Below are 21,533 nucleotides of genomic sequence, written 5' to 3'. Positions count from 1 at the left end.
CAGATTCATCCCTCAGGTCTGAATATGTAATCACTCTTAGATCTCAGACATGAAAGACTTGCGTACATCTTCCTAAAAAAAATGCCCTCTGAGGTGCCAAGTTGTGTTTTAAATGGTGAGATGTTGAGAAGAGAGGCAAAGTCTGTGAGGAAATAATGGCTCATGATTAGGTAGGCCTTGAAAGAAACTGCTGACTTTGTGTAAGCCATTTAACACACTTCTGGATTAACATTTCTGTCATCATGGTGATAAGTTTACATTTGCACAGAAACTGAATGACACAAAGCCTTCATTGCCTTGGAAAAAGGCCCTCATCTATATAGTCATGAAAAGATCACTCACAGTTATCACTTGACTTTCATTCAGTGAGTTGTACAGCCCTCTTTTGTTCACCTTCATTCGGTTTAATACTAGCTAAAAGAACTGATAGGCTATTTTTAAGAAGATAATCTTTTATAGATTATGTTATATGGTGTACACACTCTAAGTCATCCTTGTCAAGGTGAAATTTTAGGAAACATTCTTTAGGAAACATTCTTACAGGTTCTTACTGGCCTGTCGGGTGAAATCTCAGGCCAACAACCAGCAACCATATGTTTAAGGCCCGCATCAGAGGCTGGATGAACTGTATTAGCGGTCATCCTGAGTCTGTAAATTTAATTCTACAGCTTTGCTGACATCTAGTGGCCAAAATTGAAATCACACTATTTTAAAAAAATGCACACACAACCACCGTATCAGGTTAAACCACTCCGCTTAAAAACATAGTTCGGGGGGGGGGGGGGGGGGGGAGTGCATTTTGTAATTACAGGTATCCCGTCATGGATGGGTCCGTTTTGCCCGGATATAATTATAATATACTTATAATATATGGTTGATATGTGGATTAAATACATTATTTAATCTCAAGACGTTTGTTGAGAAAGTCGATGAAACTCAGTAGCGTATTAATTTTTTCAGTGATGCGGCCTATAAGTACATTGTGCACATTTCATTTTCCTCTTTGACCGGGACACCTGCTGTAAGGGAAAGTTAGGACGGTTTATAATAAGAAAAGAAAAAAATAAAGTGAGTATTCTTAGTTAATATCATACAACATGTGTTGAAAACGACAGTAAATATTGAGAGTGACTCTTAAAGTTGATATTGAAATCGATTAATGATAGCCTTACCGTTAATGGGCAGATGTTAATTAGCTAACGCATTGGTCTCTATTTATTTGACAAAAAACGCTACAATTTACAGTCAAAATCTTGGATAACGCATGCAATTAATGTGCAAACAAGAATGTCACATTTTAATCTGTAAAACAATCGTACACAAAAATCGGATTTCTCGTTAGCATGTGGTCATTAGCTAGCATCAGGTGTAACGATTCTACTTGATCACAAAATGGCGGCGGGGTAAAAGTAGAGGGCCTTGATGTTTTTGCAACGGTAAATTTTGGTTGGCAAAAATTAATTGCATTTTTTTAATCGCTGAAAATTTAGAGTATCGCTTTTCATCAGCCGAAAAAATTGAGAGGGGGCGAAAATGACTGGCAGAGCACGAGCGAGATCCAGAGGAAGAGCGCGTGGGCAGGAGACTGCAGCACCTGGAGCGGTAAGGACACCTTTGAATTTACTGTTAAATAATCCTTTAAAAAAAATCATATTCCCGTTACACGCTGGTTAACTACTTTGATTCAGCAGGGGTCAGTGGTGCATACAGCTTAGGCCGCATGGCCGATAGAAAGACAACAGGCTGATATTTACTGTGCCAAGCCTTATATTACCCAATGGTCTGTATCTGTAATGCCAACAAGTTATTATGGGTTTTTTTGTTATTTCTTTTGTACCCCTCACCCGGAAAAGGCTTATAGGATGTCCTCACACCGCTGGGCATGCGCACTGGACAAGTTTGTGAATTCAAAACTGGAGAAGGAAATCATCTAGGCTTTTCAAATTGGTACCATATGAGTTAAAAGGTTGAGGGATGGCAGTGCCGACTGCCAGTATTTTTCCCTCTATACTGAAATTTGCCTCAAACATGCACCAGCAGGGTTGCTCCATTTGTTTTTGTGCTTGTATTATCAAGATCTACCTCACTATATAAAATACCTTGAAATAATTAGCTGTTAACCCATTCTGTATAAATAAAATGGAAGTGACTCATGAAACTAAGAAAAATGATGTGTCAGGACTGCATTTCTGCATTTTTTTTATTTTTTTTTGTCACAGTGGGAATTCTCTCCATTATCCACAGGACTCACTGTTGTCATTGCCCATACTCTTTGAAAAAGACATGTACTGCATAAAACATGCTCAGCATTTCATTTACAGAACGTAATTGTTCTTCTCACCTGTTAAAAGTGAAACGGCACACAGTGGCAGTCATTTCTAAAGTTGGACTTTAAATCTGAATTTTTCCAGATTAAAATGATTTTACATAATTTTGTCTCACCCTGTTGCATAAAATGCAGAAACAAGCCGAGGTGTGAAAAACGTTTTCCAAGCGTAATTCTTTATTTACTACAGAAAATACTGAGAACTTGCAGCATTAATGTGCTGTGGAAAATGTAAAGGGAAAACATTCTCTCTGGTATATTTATCTCATTCTTGGATGCGCACATTAAAAGTAATTGTCAAAAATGTGTCTGCAGAGTTAAGTTCCTTCTCGTGAAAAGAATGACCATGCTTAAAGCGACGTCACTTCTCCAACCTTCCTTTTGTTTTGTTTTTTTGTTTTTTTTCTTCAAGAGTCAGGCCCAAGAGCCGGCACCAGCAGCTGCCCCTCCCCCAGAGGCGGGGGACCTGGGTGGTAGAGGGAGGCAGAAAGGTGCTCCAGGACCCTTCAGTGCAGAAGGTGCAGTCAAACAAAAAGTCGAGCTACATTTCTTCTGTTAAATATCTTTGTTTGTCCTTTCTTTACTCCATTTATAAGTAAAGTTAAAAATGTAAACTGATGAGGACTGCACTGCAGAGGAAACCATCTCTTCTAATTGTGCAAAGAAATAAGGCAGTCTGATTCGATAACACTTTCTGTGCATTGCTAGAAATGTAAAATGCAGATTATATATTTGTAGACCGACACTATTGCCTTGTTGTTTTTTACATTCATATTAGTGCATGTGGACTGTTAACAGTCTTCATTTGTTTTCATTAGCTCTTCTACAGATTTCAGCTGGATTTCAGCAGGTGAAGCTTGGAGAAAGAGGTGGACGCCGCCGGGATTTTCATGATGCAGGCGTTAACACGAGGCAGGCAATGGAGCATGTGAAGGAATCCAAATGCGGTCAGTAGTTTTAAATCGAAACGATGCCAAATGTAACTTTCTGTAATCTGTGAGGTTTGAAAATTACTACTAAAATTCTGTGTGTGTTCACTTCCTCAGGAGTAACTGGTAATCCCATTCAGCTGACCGCAAACTTCTTTCGCATCCTGTCCCGCCCTCAGTGGGTTCTGTATCAGTACCATGTGGACTTCAAACCACAAATGGAGTCGCGACGCCTGAGATCTGCGCTCCTCTTCCAGCACGAGGAAACACTTGGCTCAGCACGGAGCTTCGATGGAGCTCTGCTTTTTCTGCCGAACAGATTGCACAGCAAGGTACTGTGATGCTCCAAACATCGCGCGTTATGAAGAAAGTGTTTGTGCACGCAGATGGAATTGCCTGTTCGTTATCATTGTAAAAAGAGTTGGTTTCCATAAATCAGTCAGCCTGAATGATCAGGTTAGTGTTAATCTCTTGAGAGATTGGAGTTATTGATTGCAAAACACTGAATTCCTGTAATTCTTTCAAAGTAGTAGTTGTTATATTATAAATGGCACAGGAGTTGACAAAGGCGTTGCTTGGTGGCTTGGAAAGTTGTGGTCTTTTGACAAGCCTGGATTTTCCTCTTATCCAGTGTCTAACCCTCGTGTTTAGGAGACTGTGGTCTATAGCGAGACCAGAAATGGAGAGAAGGTTCAGATAACAATCACCCTGACGAATGAACTGCCACCCTCTTCACCAGTGTGCATTCAGTTTTACAATATCATATTCCGAAGGTAAGCTTTCCACCTTTCAGAGCTTCTTTTTAAAAAGTGATGCGCAGCAATATTTTTCGAATGAGTCTGCCAATTTAATGAAGTGATTTGCAACTGATTCGTAGTTTATGATTGTTGATCGGTAAAGTAAATAGTTGCATTTAATTGCAAACATTTTGACGTTGGTACAACTCACCAAAGTATTTTTGATGACTGGAAGCTTTAATGTCTACAGGATTTTGAGAATTCTCAACATGCAGCAGATTGGACGCAACTACTACAGCCCCAGTGATCCCCTTAACATCCCACAGCACAAGTATAGTTCTTTTGTTTTTTCTTATATTAAAATTTAAGGCCTAACATTAACTGCAAAAGTTTTTATATGTATCAACATGAATGAACTTATTTTTCTCAGTACACAGTAACATCGACCGTCTGCAGGCAAAGTCCTCACAGTTTTTGCCCACTCATACATGATTGTGCCTGGCATAGTTGCCAGATGAAAAGGGTTTGGGGGGTATTTGCTTATCAACAGGTATTTAAAAAAAACATTACGAGCTAAAACAATTTCCTCTAAAACCTGATGGTGTCGGTTAGATCTGAAACTTTTAAACTCCTCATAAATGTCAAAGTAAAAGCAATGTATTCTTAACGGTTTTAGAAATTACGTAATTTAAAAAAATAATTATTATTTGTATTTATTTAAAATTTTATGCTAGGTTGACCATCTGGCCAGGGTACACCACCAACATCTTGCAGTACGAGTCCTGTATCATGATGTGCACTGACGTGAGCCACAAGGTGCTGCGCAGTGAGACAGTCCTCGACTTTATGGTCAACTTGAGGCAGCAATGTGGAAGTCAACGCTTTACTGAGATCTGTGAGAAGGAGCTTGTCGGGCTCATAATCCTCACGAAGTAAGATTTGCATTTAGCATCTTGTTTTTGTACTTGTGATGTGTATCACTCTAATGCAGGGGTGTCGAACTCCAGGCCTCGAGGGCCGGTGTCCTGGAGGTTTTAGATATCACCTTGGGTCAACACACCTGAATCAAATGATTAGTTCATTACCAGGCCTCTGGAGAACTTCAAGACATGTTTAGGAAGTAAGTTAGCCATTTAAATTGGCTGTGTTGGATCAAGGACACATCTAAAACCTGCAGGACACCGGCCCTCGAGGCCTAGAGTTCGACACCTGTGCGCTGATGCATTAGTTTCACAGTGCTTATGTGTAATCATATGTGACTTACTACTTGTGTTTATTTCTAATGTTTAGGTACAACAACAAAACCTACCGGATTGATGGTATTGCTTGGGATCACACTCCCAGCAACACATTCAAGAGGGGAGATGCTGACACTTCCTTTAAGAACTACTACAAGAGTGTGGGTATTGTGCACTCAACATTAAAAAAAAAAAAAGCCCTCAAGTTCTCATTACATGGACAATTACTGGCAAAGGCAAATATAAGAAATGGAACTAAAATTATCTAACTATTTAAAGGGCTAAAATTCAGATGCAAAATTTAAGAAAGAATTTGCATTTAGTGTCACTGGTGCAAAGTTTTTAAAGTGCTGCAAGTAGTAACTTTATGGTAAATTGCCTCAGTTTCAGTCCACACTCAAATATTTATACTTCCTGTTCTTAGCAATATGGCCTGGACATCACTGATGAAAACCAGGTGCTGCTGATCAGCTATGTGAAGAGGATGGGTCCTGCTGGAGCGCCACCTCCTGGTCCAGCCATGCTTATCCCAGAGCTGTGCTACCTAACAGGTTTAACCTTATTCTGTGCCATTTGGCCCTTTTCGGATAAATGTTCATCTGCAGGCATCTGTAAATATACGCTTCACGTCTAAGGACCTCAGTCCGTCTGCATTAAAGTTACAATGCTAATCTTACAAACATGTATGTACCACTTTCAACAAGGTACAAGTCAGAAATGTTTGCAGTTAGATTCACTAATAGTAATCCACAAGAAGGTATTTAGTTTGTTTATTCTGATACCTGAAACATTGGCCTCAGATGTGTTTTACAAGGAAGTTGTTTTATTATAACTAACTTTTTATAGGAATTGGATATTTTACATTTTGATTGGTTGTGTTTAACAGGCTTGACTGATAAGATGCGAGCTGATTTCAGCATCATGAAGGACTTGAGTACCCACACCAGACTGACCCCAGAGCAGAGGGAGGGACGCCTCAACAGATTTATCACTAATATACAGAGGTAGGTGACAGTCACTAGTAGAATCAGAATCAGAATAGAAATAAACGGATTGTTTTGAGTTATTGCCTAGGTGGTCTTTAATAGCTAGGCAATAATATATAAAACAATGATTTAGTGTTAATACTGGACTTGTCACATCTATACTGTGCTTAAGAGAAGTGATTTTTGAGGCATATATTTTCAATTGATCATGACAATTAAAGCTCTGATTTTTTTTTTTTTCCTAGAAGTTGTCTTCATCTCAGACACACTTTGGGTGTTCTGATAATATACTCAAAAGTTGACTGCAAATTTCTTCGTCATTATGTTCTGTCTGTAAGATTCCTGGCTTTGATTTACAGCTTAAATTATTTCACAGGAACGCTGACGCGCAAGCAGAGTTGGATAAGTGGGGACTCAGCTTTGATAAGCAACTTCTAAATCTGGCTGGCAGAGTCCTCCCTGTGGAGAGGATTTACCAGGGGTCAAGATCGGTATAATTTCTTCTTCTCAGTTAATTAAACAGATACATTTAAGGGCTCATTTAATATGTTTAATATAATTATCACATAGTATGACTACAACCCCTGGGCCGCTGACTGGGCCAAAGAGATGCGTGGATTAGCTGTGATGAGCGCTCCTCCCTTGAACAACTGGCTCCTCTTTCACACCCGTCGTAACGGCAATGAAGCCAGTTCTCTTCTACAGACTCTCAGCAGAGTCTCAGGCCCACTGGGAATCGCCATGGGAAAACCTGTCATGTGAGTTTAGCATTTTTAAGTATTTCTGCAACACATTTTTTTTTTTTTTATCACAATGGACTGTCACGTATGTAAAGTGAAATTTTTGACTGTAACACTTGTAGGTTTTTTTTTTTCCCTTGTCTTTTAATTCACAAACGTTATCGTGCATCCTTGTTTTTCTGTAGGATACAGTATGAAGATCATCAGGAATCTCTCCTCGCAGCCCTGCGGCACAGTGTTGGACCCCAGATAGAGATGGTTGGTGATGTGTGAAGTGCACACACTTGTACATTTACATTTCAGTTTTCAGGTCTAAAATGTTTTTTATGAACCACATTTGCATTTAAATGCTCGAATTGTAGCCATTTTTTATAACTGACAGAAACTGCAGGTCAGTGTATTGTAGTTATGTCACATTGCATTTTTGCCATCAGGGATCTTAATTTTGACGTTTCCCAAAGCGGTACCAGACCTCAAGGTGTTTCTGTTTGTTAGGTGGTGGTAGTCCTCCCCAACAACAGGAAGGATAAGTATGACAGCGTTAAGAAGTTCCTTTGTGTGGACTGCCCCACTCCCAGCCAGTGTGTGGTGGCCCGTACCCTCAGCCGACCTCAGGCACTCATGACTATAGCTACAAAGATTGCGCTGCAGATGGCTTGCAAGATGGGAGGGGAACTCTGGAGTGTGGAAATCCCTGTAAGTCCCACACAAACTAAATACTTCAGATGTCAGAGATTAAAGTTTAAGGTGTTTTGGAAAGCAAAGAGTAGTAACTTTTGAATTGATTAAACTTTCTGGTGCTTTAGATGAGAATGTATTTTTTTTTTCCCTTTCATCCAAAACTGGTTTGATTGGGTTCACAATGCCTCTGACTGTCCTTGGGATGACTTCTTAAAAATAGATCCCCAGTTTGATCTCTGGAGGTGCAGAAATCATCTATGGTTCTGTAGCTGTCCAACATTAAGAAAAAGAAAGAAAATCTGCTAAGTCATACATCCGGAGCTACCTGCTGTGGCAACCCCTTGTGATATTGTCATGTTTGTGCAGCTCAAACAGCTGATGATCGTGGGCATCGACTGCTACCATGACACCGCTGCTGGGAAAAGGTCTATTGGTGCTCTAGTGGCCAGTCTCAACCAAAGCATGAGCAGGTTGGTTTCTGTAACTGAGTTGGGAATTCACACTGGGAGCAGTGCAATGCTCTCGGTTATGTTCAACATGTGCAAACAAGGCCTCACTTGGCGTTTTGTGTGTGTGTGTGTGTGTGTGTGTGTGTGTGTGTGGTTTCCCAGCCTTTAAATGCAATAGTACAGTTAATGATTCAAATGTTTTTCAAGGTGGTTCTCAAAGTGTGTGCTGCAGCACAAAGGTCAGGAGATCATGGATGAGCTGAAGAAGACTTTGAGTGGCAAGTTTCTTTTGTCATTTCAAAAACTTTTACTTTTAAATACACAGAGGATCTCAGAAACTGTCTTAACACTTTGTTTTCCAGCTGCCCTGAAAGAGTATTTGAGGTTCAATGGCTGTCTGCCTTCACGCATCATCGTTTACCGAGACGGAGTGGGGGATGGGCAGTTGCACAGTGTGGTGAACTATGAGGTTCAGCAGATCATGGACTCCATCAAGTCAATGGGGCAAGACTACAAGTGAGTTTTTACATCTCCAACGGTTATGGTGTTTTTTAAATCTCTAAAAACGGTTGCCCTCAGAGGCAGTTAAATTTGCATTTGATAACACAAATGGTCATACATGATTCCTTCCTTTGATTTGAGAATTGTAAGGACAGTAAAGTAAAATGACTGGTTGGAACATGGACATTTTTGTAGTGCTGTTAGTATTTATTCCTGAGCATCAAAAGAACAAAGTTGAGATTATTTAGTAGAAGTGTCAGGTTTTCCCAGAGCCTCTGTCCTTTTGTTGTAGCCCAAAGCTGAGTGTGGTGGTGGTGAAGAAGCGCATAAGCAGCAGGTTTTTCGCCCACATAAATGGCAAGGTGTCCAATCCTCCTCCTGGCACCATCGTTGACGCAGAGGTCACCCGGCCAGAGTGGTACGTCTTGTTTTGAGGGGGGGCGGGTTTTTTTTTTTTTTTTTTTTTTTTAAAGCTGTTAACGGTCTTTTGATATTTACATAGGAGCAGTTGTATTGTGACAGTACTGTTGCACGTTTGTTTTCTAGGTATGACTTCTATATTGTGAGCCAAGCTGTTCGCAGTGGGAGTGTCTCACCAACCCACTACAATGTCGTGTATGACACCAGTGGACTCAAGCCAGATCACATGCAGCGGCTCACCTACAAGCTCTGCCACATGTACTACAACTGGCAGGTAGGCTGGCATCAGTGACCTTTTTGAGTAGAAATCTTTCTACACTGAAAATGTTGTCTTCATCTAAACTGGTCATAATCAGGTGTCTTTCTCCTCAGTGTTTTTAAGGAGTTTTCATTAAATGATGACATTTTTGAATGATCGACTCTAATTTAGAAGTTTACAAAGCAATACAATTTAATTTTAATGGAGGGAGAATATCAGTCAAAAATCAATGAGTGATATAATTATTTGATCCCCTACAACCCAGCCAGAATTCTGACTCAAATTGGCAAATTACAATCAAGGAGTTCAAGAGTGTCTAATTATAAAGCACACCTGTCTACAGAATCAATTTCTTCAATTAATTATATTTTTCAGTAATTGAAAAAGAGCTGTCAAAGGACAAACGGGGAATGGGATGTAAGAAGGTGACAATTACTGGTGCAATTATCTGGAAATATAAAATGACCATCAGTTGCCCTCGGTTTGGAGCTCCACATACGATCTTTGCTCATGGGGTGCACAAGAAAGGTGGTCATCAGCACAAAACTACATGCCAGGAGCTTGTTAGAGATCTGAAGGCAGCTGGGACTACGGACACCAGAAAGGCACATGGCACACCCATCTTAAGTTCGCCAGTGAACAACTAAATGATTTAGAGAACGCTTTGAAAGTGCTGCGGTCAGATGAAACCAAAATTGAGCTCTTTGGCATCAGCTCAACCCGCTGTGTTTGTAGTAGGGCTGCCACAAACGATTATTTTGATAGTCGACTAGTCACCGATTATTTATGCGATTAGTCGACTAATCAGATCATCATCAATTGGACGTAAAACTACAGCTTATTGCACCAGCAGCATCTGCTCTTATATAACTATCATTAGCTTACAGCTTTAAGCTTTTAAGGTGCTAACTAAAAATAAAGACAAGATGATAGTTTATTCAATTTTAATGAAATTTGCAGATTGTTTCGGTAAAGTTTAATAAACTCCTTGCTATCTAAAATATAACAGGACACCGGAGTATATTCTCCAGCATCTCACACTTCTGATAATCAGCTGTCTGCTTGACGTTTATTCAGCTGTGTAAAAACTATAACTTTAATCTCAGCCAAACCGATTTACTCAGGAACAAATAAAATACAAAAAAAAAAAAAAGCCAAACAACATTTTTAATTTATCTAAGTGACTCATATATATTTAACCTGAGTCGCGAAAGACGGCGGTGGGTTTGAAAACAATTTGCCGGGAGTCCGGTGTTCTCACGGCGCTAGTGACCTAGCCCCCGGCTAGCTATCGAGCTAGTGGGTAACAGACGTCTCCGAAAACGTCGGAGCGCTTTTGAAAATATGTGGTGTCCTGATAAACTGAGCCGATATTTGAGGTTTACACAGCTACATTCTCGCCTGAAAATATGTTAAACGTTTATTTTGTGACCCAGAAAGAATAATAAGAGTAATATTAAAACTAACTAGCTACCGCCATTGTTGGAAACTAAGCTGGGCCGCGCTATGAATTCTGGGACACAGCTGCTTCTTCTTCTTCGGGGTTTAACGGCAGCTGGCATCCTTGTACATGCTGTGCTGCCATCTTCTGTTTCAGTCCGTTATTACACTCTTAAATCCTGCTATTATTCCTGCGTCTTTTGCGATCTTACAAAGCTTCAAACGACACGTCGACTATTAAATCAGTCGTCGACGATTTTGATAGTCGACGTAATCGTGACTAGTCGACAAATCGTGGCAGCCCTAGTTTGTAGGACAAGAAATGCAGAGTATTACCAAAGAACATGATCTCTGCAGTCAAACATGAAGGTGGAAACTTTGTACTTTGGAGGTGTTTTTCCGATAAGAGCACAGAAGACTAAAGGTGGGTCCGAATTAGGGCTGCCACAAACAATTATTTTGATAGTCGACTAGTCACCGATTATTTTTGCAATTAGTCGACTAATCAGATCATGCATCCATTGGACGTAAAACGTACAGCTTATTGCACCAGCAGCATCTGCTCTTATATAACTATCATTAGTTTACAGCTTTAAGTGTTTATGGTATGTGTTAACTAAAAATAAAGACAAGATGATAGTTTAAAGTTTAGTGAAATCTGCAGATTGTTTCGGTGGAGTTTAATAAACTCAGCCGTTGCTCCTTGCTATCTAAAATATAACAGGACACCGGAGTATATTCTCGCGCATCTCACACTTCTGATAATCAGTTGTCTGCTTGATGTTTATTCAGCTGTGTAAAAACTATAACTTTAATCTCAGCCAAACCGATTTACTCAGGAACAAATAAAATAAAAAAATAAAAAAGCCAAACGATAATTTTTAAGTTATCTAACTGACTTATATATGTTTAACCTGAGTAGTGAAAGACGGCGTTGGGTTTGAAAACGATTTGCCGGGAGTCCGGTGTTCTCACCGGCTCTGGTGAGCCTTGAACCCCGGCTCGCTATCGAGCTGGTGGGTAACAGGCGTCTCCGAAAACGTCGGAGCGCTTTTGAAAATATGTGGTGTCTTGATAAACTGAGCAGATATTTGAAGTTTACACAGCTACATTCTCGCCTGAAAATATGTTAAGCGTTTATTTTGTGACCCAGAAAGAATAATAAGAGTAAAGTTAAAACTAACTAGCTGCCGCCATTGTTAGAAACTGAGCAGGGCCGCGCTACGAATTCTGGGACACTGCTTCTTCTTCTTCAAGGTTTAACGGCAGCTGGCATCCTTGTACATGCAGTGCTGCCATCTTCTGCTTCAGTCCGTTATTACACCCTTAAATACTCCTACTTATTCCTGCGTCTTTTGGGATCTTACAAAGCTTCAAACGACACATCAACTATTAAATTAGTCGTCGACGATTTTGATAGTCGACTAATCGTGGCAGCCCTAGTCCGAATCAGTCTTCCACCATGATGATGACCGGCCAAAGAAGTAGTACATTAAGGTCATTGAGTGGTCTAGTCAGTTTCCAGACCTCAATTGTATAGAAAACCTGTGGAGGGAGCTTAAGCTTTGAGTTCCCAAGTGGCAACTGAGAAACCTAAAGGATTTAGTTTCTGTAAAAAGGACCGGGCCAAAATCACTCCAGAGATGTGTGCAAACCTGGTGACAGACTATACGGCTGTACTGGCCAAGAGTTCCTTCACCAAGTACCCACTTGTGTTTTACTTGTGTATCAAATACTTTTTTCACTCAGTGACATGTGAATCCATTCATAACTCTGATATGTTTTTTTTTTCTGTATTTGTTAAAATAAAACTGCCATTAAAAATTAGACTTCATTTCTGTGTAAGTGAGCAAACGTATAAATTCAGCAGGGATCAAATAATTTTCCCCGACTGTGTAAATGTCACTGGCTTTGGCATTGTGTTGGTCATGCCTGATTGTTTTTCTTTGTGCTTTAGGGGATCATCAGAGTGCCTGCTCCCTGCCAGTACGCCCACAAGTTGGCTTTCCTTGTGGGTCAGAGCATCCACAAAGAGCCCAATATGAAGCTGGATGACCAGCTTTTCTACCTTTAAAGATAAAAAGGCCCAGTTTGCATAGAAAATCTTATTTACTCGTTTTTGTTTGTTTGAGCTTAGTTGTTGTTGTTGTTGTTGTTGTTTGAGCTTAGTTGTTGTTGTTTCGGAGGCCAAATTGAATGCAGTAGTTCGATCAGTTATACTTTAAGTGATGGGGAAAGTCTTTTTTTTTTTTTGTTGAGTATCTATAATCTTTGGTTTTGTTATATTTGAGCCTTTTATTGTTATCATTTGCAGCACAAGATTTAACCTAGATGCTGTCACACTTTCTGTATTCATTTACTCACAAATCAATAAAACTGTTTGTAATTCCTGGCATTTCAAAGCAAGTCAGTCCAATATTACATTACAAAATATCAAATTTATTTATTTTTTTATATAAAAGATTGCACATGCACACCCACACAATAATTTGTAACCATCAATATAGGCTGATAATTCTTATCATAAAGCTAGCACACAGTTGCAGACTTTTAAACAATATGGTCTTCAAGACACCATGGGGAAAGCTTAAACTGTTTGATTATAAATTTAAATGTACAAAAAAGGCAGTCTGAAAATCAAGTATAAACATTTAAAAACAATTTTACAAATGGACAAAGTACAAAAAGAGCAACAGTCACTCAAAATGAAGAGAAGCAATGTCTGAGGAAGTGGTTCGTAAATAGGAAAAAGGTGTTCATCAGTTTACTGTAGGTGCAGATGGCGGTCTGGCCGAGAATTGTACAGAAAGCATCAGAATGTTTTGCATACATTCTTGTTTTGTTTTTTTTTCTTCTTTGTTTTTGGCAGTTTCAGTTCAACTCTTGTGTATAGAAAATAGTCTGGATTTAAACGGCATGGGAGGATGAAATGGGGAAACTGAATGATGTAAGGTAGGAGGTGGTGGACTGTTCCATTTCACGCACAAGAATGGACATCTGCACAATCCCTTAGGGCAGCTTTGAAAATACATTGGCCTTCAATTCATTGTACATTCACTACTCTACATTAAGGTGTAGATATATATATAGATATATCGATATACAGTACTTGTATCCTGCACCAACATAAAGTGGGACACTGAACAGGCATCACTGACGGATTGGCTTGAAGAAAAGTATTTCAGATCAAATATATTTTGGGTTAGGAGGGGCAGCATAGAGGTAGCCTTGTGTCTCACTGTTTACTACTGTGAAGTCATCAAACCTGTAGCATTTAGTGAAGCTCAGAAGTGTTGCATGTTAGAAATCCACCGCAGTACAATGGCTGATTTGATCTGCCGATGCCATATCGCACAGTAACTATTTCTTTAATGCAACTGTAAAGTCATGTTTTAATTTGGGAGTATAGTGTCAACTTTAAAAAAAATCTCCATACATATGAATTTGGTATAGGGGGAGAATTTTCAAAAGTTTTTCTAGGATTACAAAAATGTTTATTTTTGAGAGGTTTAACAATAAATGGACGACAACACTGGAGACTTGAATAGTTCTACGTAAGCTCTGTCGCATGGAAACACAACAGTCACACAATACCCTGCATGTCACAAGTTGGGATTGACATTTGCGAACGCCTTTTATGAAGTAACATAAATGAATAGTAGGCATGAAACTGCATGCTCTACCGCAGCGGTCCCCAACCCCTGGGCCTCGGACCGGTACCGGGCCACGAGAGTTGAGGCTCAGGTGTGAAATGTATAGTTTTCAGGGCTATTTTGTTATCGTTTACTCAGTTTTCCTTGGTCTTTTCACGTGTGTTATGAATAAATTTTCGTTTTTTTGGTACCGGTACTAGTTTTATTTTGTTGTATTTATCCGCGACACCTTAAAGGCCGGTCCATGAAAATATTGTCGGGCATAAACCGGTCCATGGTGCAAAAAAGGTTGGGGACCGCTGCTCTACTGGACAAAGTACTACCCATTGTGCAATTATAAGGCAAATACATGGAGGTTGGATATACTAGGCATTGTCATTTAGGCTGATTTGACTGCAAAGACCCTGTAGTAAATACAGTATGTGCTTGTTGCTGACACGTCTCTGGGGAGGGAAATATGCCTATATCACAGCTGTTGAAGTAGGGCAGAAGAGAAGGAGTTAATTCTGCTGATTTGTCAACGTTTACTGCACAGTATGTCAGCTATGCTGACTTAAAAGTACTGCATGCTCCAGGTTCCACACTAACCCCGTTGCATCGTATGCGATCTGAAGGGGCCAGGAGGGAATGTGCTGAAGTAACGCATGCAAACCTTGTGTACAATTTACGACTGGCTGTTTTGGACTAGCTCAAAGACACTCAAATCCATCTTCACATCAAATTCAAACTGGACTCCAAGGTTTAAGTGAGCCCTCAGTATTTGAACGACATTCTGGTTTCTGTGTACAACACACTTGACTCATGATGTCTCTTAAGTGTCGCACTTGACCAAGCAGAAAATGAAAATCGCTGCAGGCTCAGTCTTTCCTTTCTACAGCAAAATCTCATCAGCCAGAGAGTTGGAGGTAAGATCACTACATCGTCCGACATTATGAGGTCTTGGGACCGTAATATGAAATGTTTTTGAAAATATGAGTGGATACTGTTCGACAAAGTACAAATATTCTAGTGTACAACAGATGTAAAAGAATAAAGCATTTGCTAAGCTCACAAATGCCACCTGTCCACTGCATTTGGATGAGTTTGTTTTTAAAACACTACAAGGATATGGCTGACACTCTCCAAGTATGTCAAGAAATTATTTTACAGCGCCAAGTCTTTGCAATAGTTTCTTCCCTTTGGAGAGCAGTCCCTTTTTCTTTTTGGAGGAGTACATGTCCATTGGGGCCCTGATGGGACTGCCGGGCCCCACGGTGGCGGGGCCAGAGCCAGGGATGTGTGGACGCACTGTGGAAGAGGCTGCTCTTCTGGGCGGACCCGATTTTTCCAATGGAACCTAATGGGAGACCCGTAAGGGACAGTTGAGGGTGTTAAAAAGCCAACCGTCTCTAACACCCCTGTCACTACTCCCCTCCTTCTCTTAAGTCCTTTCTGTCTCAGCTGGGCCAGCATAGCTCTGAAGTCTACTGCCCTCCCTGGATGTTGACCCACCCCACCCACTCTGTCAGGTAGAAACAGTGTTTGTACATATAGCTTTTTTTTCTTTTCTTTTTTTTTTAAATGAAGCTGCTATGAATAAACTACAGGAACATGGAATTTTAGACTTGACATTGACTAACTTCCACATCAGTTTAAGGTGACAACATTTCCCAACACTGTCAAAGGCGGGGCAGTTCCTCTCACATAAAAAGATACATTTGCATTTTGGGACAGATCTACATCACATTCACCTTCCTCCCTCTTACATATACATATTTACTGATACAACTGGGTTACAGAGAAACCACCAGCCACTCTTCCTTTTCTGTAATCATGAGCTAAAAGGCTCCTTTAAATTGCACTTTGGGAAGACACAGGACAAAAGATCACATTTGTACGAAGTTGCATTTATATATACATGTGTCAACGCACAGTAATTTACACACGGGTAAAAATGAAGTGTGATTTTGAAAGCTAGTCTACGTGACCTTTGAGAGAAAATTGTTTGTCCAATTACAAGTCAAAGCACAAAATAAAATGCACCACTGCTCAGAGTCAGGCTTCCGCCTTGGCATTTTAGCTAAATGCTAATGCAGCTGTTTTGCACAGCACCTTCAGTGCCATTTGCAGTGGTCGCTGTGCAGCAAAAGTTGCATAGTCTCACTTGAATTAAGAACCAGTTCTTGGTCGTCAACTAGCTAATCTTGGTTCACAGGATTAGGACTGATTTGAAAACCAGATCACAAACAAGAAAAGGCAAAATAATAATAATAATAATAACAAAACCCATCCTAAATTTGGCTACAGGAAGAAGAAAAAACGTGACAATTTGAAGTGTAAAACCAAACAAGCTTGTTTAAAATGTTTATTTTTGTGAATGTGGTTTTGCATAGAATTGCTCGATTTTCTGCTTTTCCTTGATTTTACTGTATATCTAATTTGAACTGTTATTTTCCAGATTTGAGGGTCGCTGTGCAACAATGGCCTTTTAGCTTACCATGACTTACAGCAGGAGCCTTGCTTCAGGAGACGGACATTGTCATGTACAACACTCAGAGAAACAACTGAAGATACCACACCTTTTTTTGTCTAATGCATTGGCTAGGGTTTCTATGTCCTACCAACAAACAGCATCAAGTTTTTTGGTAACACAGAGAAGTTTCCTAAAACAACCTACAGGAATGTCATACAAAGTATACATGTTGCATACCAGAAACTAAGGGTACCCATGACATCTGCATTAGACGAGGGGAGCGTAATCTTGGTATCCTCAGTTGCTCACTTACGTGACGGAAACAGAGCCTTTAAGGTGTGAAATGAACACTCTTCTTCTGTTTTGCCAAGCAGGTGAGGAAAAGAAATAAAACAAAAAAATATGGTGATGGCATTTCAATAGTTTGCACTATGACAATGGCAAATTAGAACACAAGGAAGGAAATATCTAATGACACCTATTAATATATTCTTTTTTAACAATTGCATTATTTGTTAAAACACAAAAATAACATCACATATTTACATTTAGTAAAGAGTTACTTCTGAAATGATTCTCTGATGGCAACATAGGCTAAGTGACCTTTGCGTGCTACTTTACAAGAAAGCAATTTACAAAACAAGGTGTTCAGGAGCAGATACAAAAAGTTGAACTACACTAGACTCATCTTTATATAAAATGATCAAGAGTTCATGCATCTGGACTATATACCATGCTGAGCTACACACTACATAGTTCATCTTTCAGTACAACAAAACTATTTACTCTATTAGAAATGACTTAAGATCAAACACAGAATATATTCATAAAGCATCTGTCAGAATGCTAAATACACATGTGCAAAAAAAGGTATTAACGGATCTTTTCCCAGACATGACATGACAAGTAAAAAGTCACAGGAGCTTCTTGCCCTTTAATTTTACTCTCATTGAGAATGCTTTATGAATACAATATATCCATGTATTATACAATGCAGAACTCCCACTCCCACCCACAGCAGTGAACATGAAAAATAAAATACCTCTGTCTTAAAATTTCTTTTTTTTTTTTTCTTTTCATCGATTTCTTAGACATCTATTTATTTACAGTGTAATGCTATAAAGTCAGAAATCCCTTTTTGCTCAATGAGACACACACGCACAGACACAAAACTAAAGGAGATAGAGGGAACTGAAAACAGTAAATGGATGACAGAGCGCTAGTACTGCGAAGGAGCATGTACCCTTTTGGTCTTTATCCGTGCTGGAGTGTCCTGGGGGTACCGAGATGGTGAGTCAGTGAGAAAAACCTCTACATCATCAGGCACTTCTTCTAGAAAGTTGGAAGGAACAAGTCCCTTGTGTCCATTGAGCTCACCCTGTGGAGTACATGAGGACAGCGAGACTCACTGTGGTGTATTTAACTTTCAATTTTTACCTTTTGATTTAAACCTTTCTCCGCGTAGCAGGGATGGAGAATTTTAGCAGCAGTAAAACCGAGAAACTTGAGGAACACTCGCCAGCCACTTTATTAGTTACACCTGTTCAGCTTCTCATCAGCGCAAATATCTAATATCCAATCACGTGACAGCAGCTCAATGCTAAAAGGCATGTAGATAGGGTCGAGACGAGCTTCAGAGGTTGAGGACAAAAAGAGTTTTAAATGATTTTGAACCTGCCATGGTTGTTGATGCCAGAGGGGCTGGTCTGAGGATTTCAAACAATTGCTGATCTACTAGGATTTTTCCAACAACCATCTCTAGGGTTTAAAGAGAACGATCTGAAAAAGAGAAAATATCCAGTGGGCAGCAGTTCTCTGGGGGAAAATGCCCGTTGATGCCAGGAGTCAGAGGAGAATCACCAGACTGCATTCGGCTGATGAGGAAAGCAACAGCTGGTTATGACCAGCAAATGCAGAAAAGCATCTCTGGATACACAACCAGATGGGCTTCAAAAACGCAAGACCACACTGGCAGCCACTCCAACAAGGAAACTTCTAACAGGAAACTGAGACTATAATTCACACAGCCTCACCTAAATTGATCAACAAAAGAATATAATTATGTTGTCTGGTCTGATGAGTCTCAATGTCTGCTGCAACATTTGATGGTAGAGTCGGAATTTGGCAGAAACAACATGAAAGCATGAATCAGACCTGCGTTGTATCAACGCTTCAAATTGGTGGTGGTGCAATGGTGTCGCTTAGCATCAGGTCACCATCATTTAAACACTACCTGAGTAGTGTTGCAGACCATCCTAATCCCCTTATGAACACAGTGTACCCATCTTCTGATGGCTGCTTCCAGTGACATAATGCATCATGTCAGAAAGCTCAAATCATCTCAACTGGTTTCTTGAAACACAACAATGAGTTCACTGAACCCAAATGACCTCCAGAGTCAGGAGACATCAATCCATCACAGCACCTTTGGGATGTGGTGCACGACATGGATGTACAGCCAACACATCTGCAGCAACTGTGTGATGCTGTCATGTCAATATGGACCAAAATCTCTAAGGAACATTTCCAGAATCGTCTTGAATCTGTGCCACGAAGAACTAAAGCAGTCCTAGAGAAAAAAAGAGGATCCAACCTGATACAGGAAGGTGTACCTAATAAAGTGGTTGATGGTTGTTTTCCTCACTATTAATTTCCTTCTCTGCCAAGCCTGTTCTTGTGTTGCAGTTTTAGGCCAATTAATCCTTCATTATATTCCTTCATTCTCACATAACCATTTTTAGATGCGTGTTATCATTTTCCTTTAACTGCAGGAGAACCCTCCTGTGTTTGACAGGATCTTGGTATCATATGTTCTTTCACAAGAAAACAATATTATGATTGATTGATTTGATCATTTGCATAACTGTATCAGAGAGAAATCTGATCACTGACACCTAAAGAAGCATCTTCAGCTGTGAGAAATCTGGCCAAGATCTCAATGCCTGGCTTCAGTCTGGGATTACATGAAGACAGAACCTAAATCCGCCATGAAAAACTGTAATTGCAAATTGGTTCCTGTAGACAAAAGATAGTCCGCTACAGTAAAGCATATTCTATACCGTATTTTTCAGACTATAAGGCGCACTTAAAATCCTTTAATTTTCTCAAAAATCAACAGTGCACCTTATAATCCAGTGTGCTTTATGTGTGAATTTTGGTTGTGCTTACTGACCTCGAACCAATTTTATGTGGTACACGGCAATCTGTCAAAAAATGTTTTAGTACGACTTTGGTAAACTACGAAGCCGCACCGGTTGATGGATTGTCGGAGCATTACGGCTACCGTAGTCAAGAACCTTGCGGAATAATCTGGGTCCAAAACTCCCTCCGCTTCAGGTCCCAAAGTCAAACGAACACTGCGGCATCACTGAGAGTTAAAAACTGTCTAAATTCTTTCACAAAATGATCAGCGTTGCTGCTTTACCAGGTGTAACAATTAAGTAACAATTAAATAACATCCAGGCGTCCATGAAAACAGAATTTATTAAATTTAATGGAGTTAGAAGTTAGCAGGAAGTTATCTCGCTAGTTTCCATCTAAACATGATATAGCATGTTCTGAGAAATTTCTGAAAAAATTAAAACGTACAGCTCTACTATCACTTCCAACATAAATGAAGACAGAAAACTAAACAGTAGTGACTTTTGTACGGTTACTGAAGTTGTGCTAGCTGGTATATAATGATGTGCTACGTGATCGCTAGCGACTCAGCTATGTTAGCATAACATAAACAGTAAGGCTGGAGGATGAATGCTAACTTTTTCTACTCGATAAAAGTTAACGTGAGGGTTCCCAATGGTTAGGGACAAATGCAGTCGCATGGCAGGATGCTGTAAACATACCAAACTTCAGCCGGGAGAACAACTGAGATAATCCAGCCACAATACCAGGTTAGTCATTAAAATACTGCAACAACATGGCAATAGAGCAGCTGCAAGAGAATTCAACATTAATCAGTTAATGGTAGGGAAGTGGAGGAAGCAAGAAGAATGAGTTGAGTAAAGTTTGACTTATCTGACTGTTTTGTTTCGCTTAATGCGCCTTATAATCCGGTGCACCTTATGTATGAAAACAGACCCGTTCATCAACAGTGCGCCTTATAGTCCGAAAAATACGGTAAATTAATTTATAAAGTGCCCCAAAACCTTTAGCTGAATCACTTTTTTTTGTCCATAAACCTCGTATTGCTTTGTCCTCTGGTCAGCTCATGTGAATTCTGTGTACTTACATAGTAAAATCCATCTTCATCTATTTCACCAAAAACTGTGATGACATCACCGGCACAGAAAGTCAGTTCAGTCTGTCAAAGAAGAAGAAGAAAAAAAATAGCATTACGACATGTTTAGCCCATCTCTGTCCGTCACAGCAAGCGAGCACTCTCCAAAACATCCAGGTCTCGGGCAGTGTCATGAGTTTGAAATGCTTTTGCTTCCTTCTCCAAATCACTGTGATGCATCTTAAACACTAGTGTCAATTCAGTCTCAGCACTCAGGACTGTTGCAACTGTTAATGCATCAAATGTTGTAACTTTGAAGACAGGATTGCAGCACACTGGGCACATCTCTTTTATGGGATTCTGGAGAACACATAAACCAAACAGCGCATGTGCACAATATGTAGGAGAGCGGTCAACACAAAAGACCAAACCAAGGAGGGGAGATGCTGGCTCAGGCAATGCATGTGAGGGGCTTTAATTCATGATCACCGAGGAGAGGACAGAGG

At 40.0% G+C, this 21,533-nt stretch overlaps 2 protein-coding genes across 8 annotated transcripts in view; one reads left to right on the top strand and one right to left on the bottom strand.

Moving 5' to 3' along the window:
* Positions 1 to 846: 846 nt before the first annotated feature.
* piwil1 (piwi-like RNA-mediated gene silencing 1) lies at positions 847 to 13,101 on the top strand. The gene is made up of 21 exons (XM_085293768.1): positions 847 to 1,068; positions 1,491 to 1,602; positions 2,739 to 2,844; positions 3,145 to 3,273; positions 3,373 to 3,587; positions 3,907 to 4,028; positions 4,243 to 4,323; positions 4,727 to 4,924; positions 5,283 to 5,391; positions 5,655 to 5,781; positions 6,117 to 6,234; positions 6,593 to 6,707; positions 6,787 to 6,974; positions 7,142 to 7,214; positions 7,452 to 7,652; positions 8,004 to 8,107; positions 8,294 to 8,364; positions 8,449 to 8,602; positions 8,880 to 9,005; positions 9,134 to 9,281; positions 12,664 to 13,101. The coding sequence occupies exons 2-21, from the start codon at positions 1,534 to 1,536 to the stop codon at positions 12,778 to 12,780; spliced, it is 2,571 nt and encodes an 856-aa protein (XP_085149894.1). The 5' UTR covers positions 847 to 1,068; positions 1,491 to 1,533; the 3' UTR covers positions 12,781 to 13,101.
* Positions 12,812 to 21,533, bottom strand: part of rimbp2b (RIMS binding protein 2b) — a 110,689-nt gene continuing 101,967 nt past the window's right edge. For 6 of the 7 annotated variants that reach the window (XM_085293765.1, XM_085293766.1, XM_085293760.1 and 3 more), the window contains 3 exons: positions 21,040 to 21,111; positions 18,055 to 18,189; positions 15,553 to 17,169 (listed from right to left, as the gene is read on the bottom strand). In XM_085293765.1, coding sequence (XP_085149891.1) covers positions 17,143 to 17,169; positions 18,055 to 18,189; positions 21,040 to 21,111 — 234 coding nt within the window. In that variant the 3' untranslated portion in view covers positions 15,553 to 17,142. Of the gene's footprint in view, positions 17,170 to 18,054; positions 18,190 to 21,039; positions 21,112 to 21,533 lie in introns of all 7 variants that reach the window. The other variant, XM_085293767.1, reaches the window with a different exon arrangement.

The sequence above is a fragment of the Mchenga conophoros genome, linkage group LG12 (assembly GCF_057382185.1).
Source record: "Mchenga conophoros isolate Kocher_MC1m ecotype Shallow Benthic linkage group LG12, M_conophoros_male_GT1.1, whole genome shotgun sequence".
In the NCBI taxonomy this organism is placed as follows: domain Eukaryota; kingdom Metazoa; phylum Chordata; class Actinopteri; order Cichliformes; family Cichlidae; genus Mchenga; species Mchenga conophoros.
This window is presented reverse-complemented; position numbering and strand designations above follow the sequence as displayed.

Bases quoted from the DNA above. Each gene is read 5' to 3' on its own strand.
- piwil1 (XM_085293768.1), top strand. From the start codon at position 1,534: ATGACTGGCAGAGCACGAGCGAGATCCAGAGGAAGAGCGCGTGGGCAG. The intron at 1,603-2,738 runs GTAAGGACACCT...TTTTTCTTCAAG, and splicing joins AGACTGCAGCACCTGGAGCG to AGTCAGGCCCAAGAGCCGGC. The intron at 4,925-5,282 runs GTAAGATTTGCA...TCTAATGTTTAG, and splicing joins GGGCTCATAATCCTCACGAA to GTACAACAACAAAACCTACC.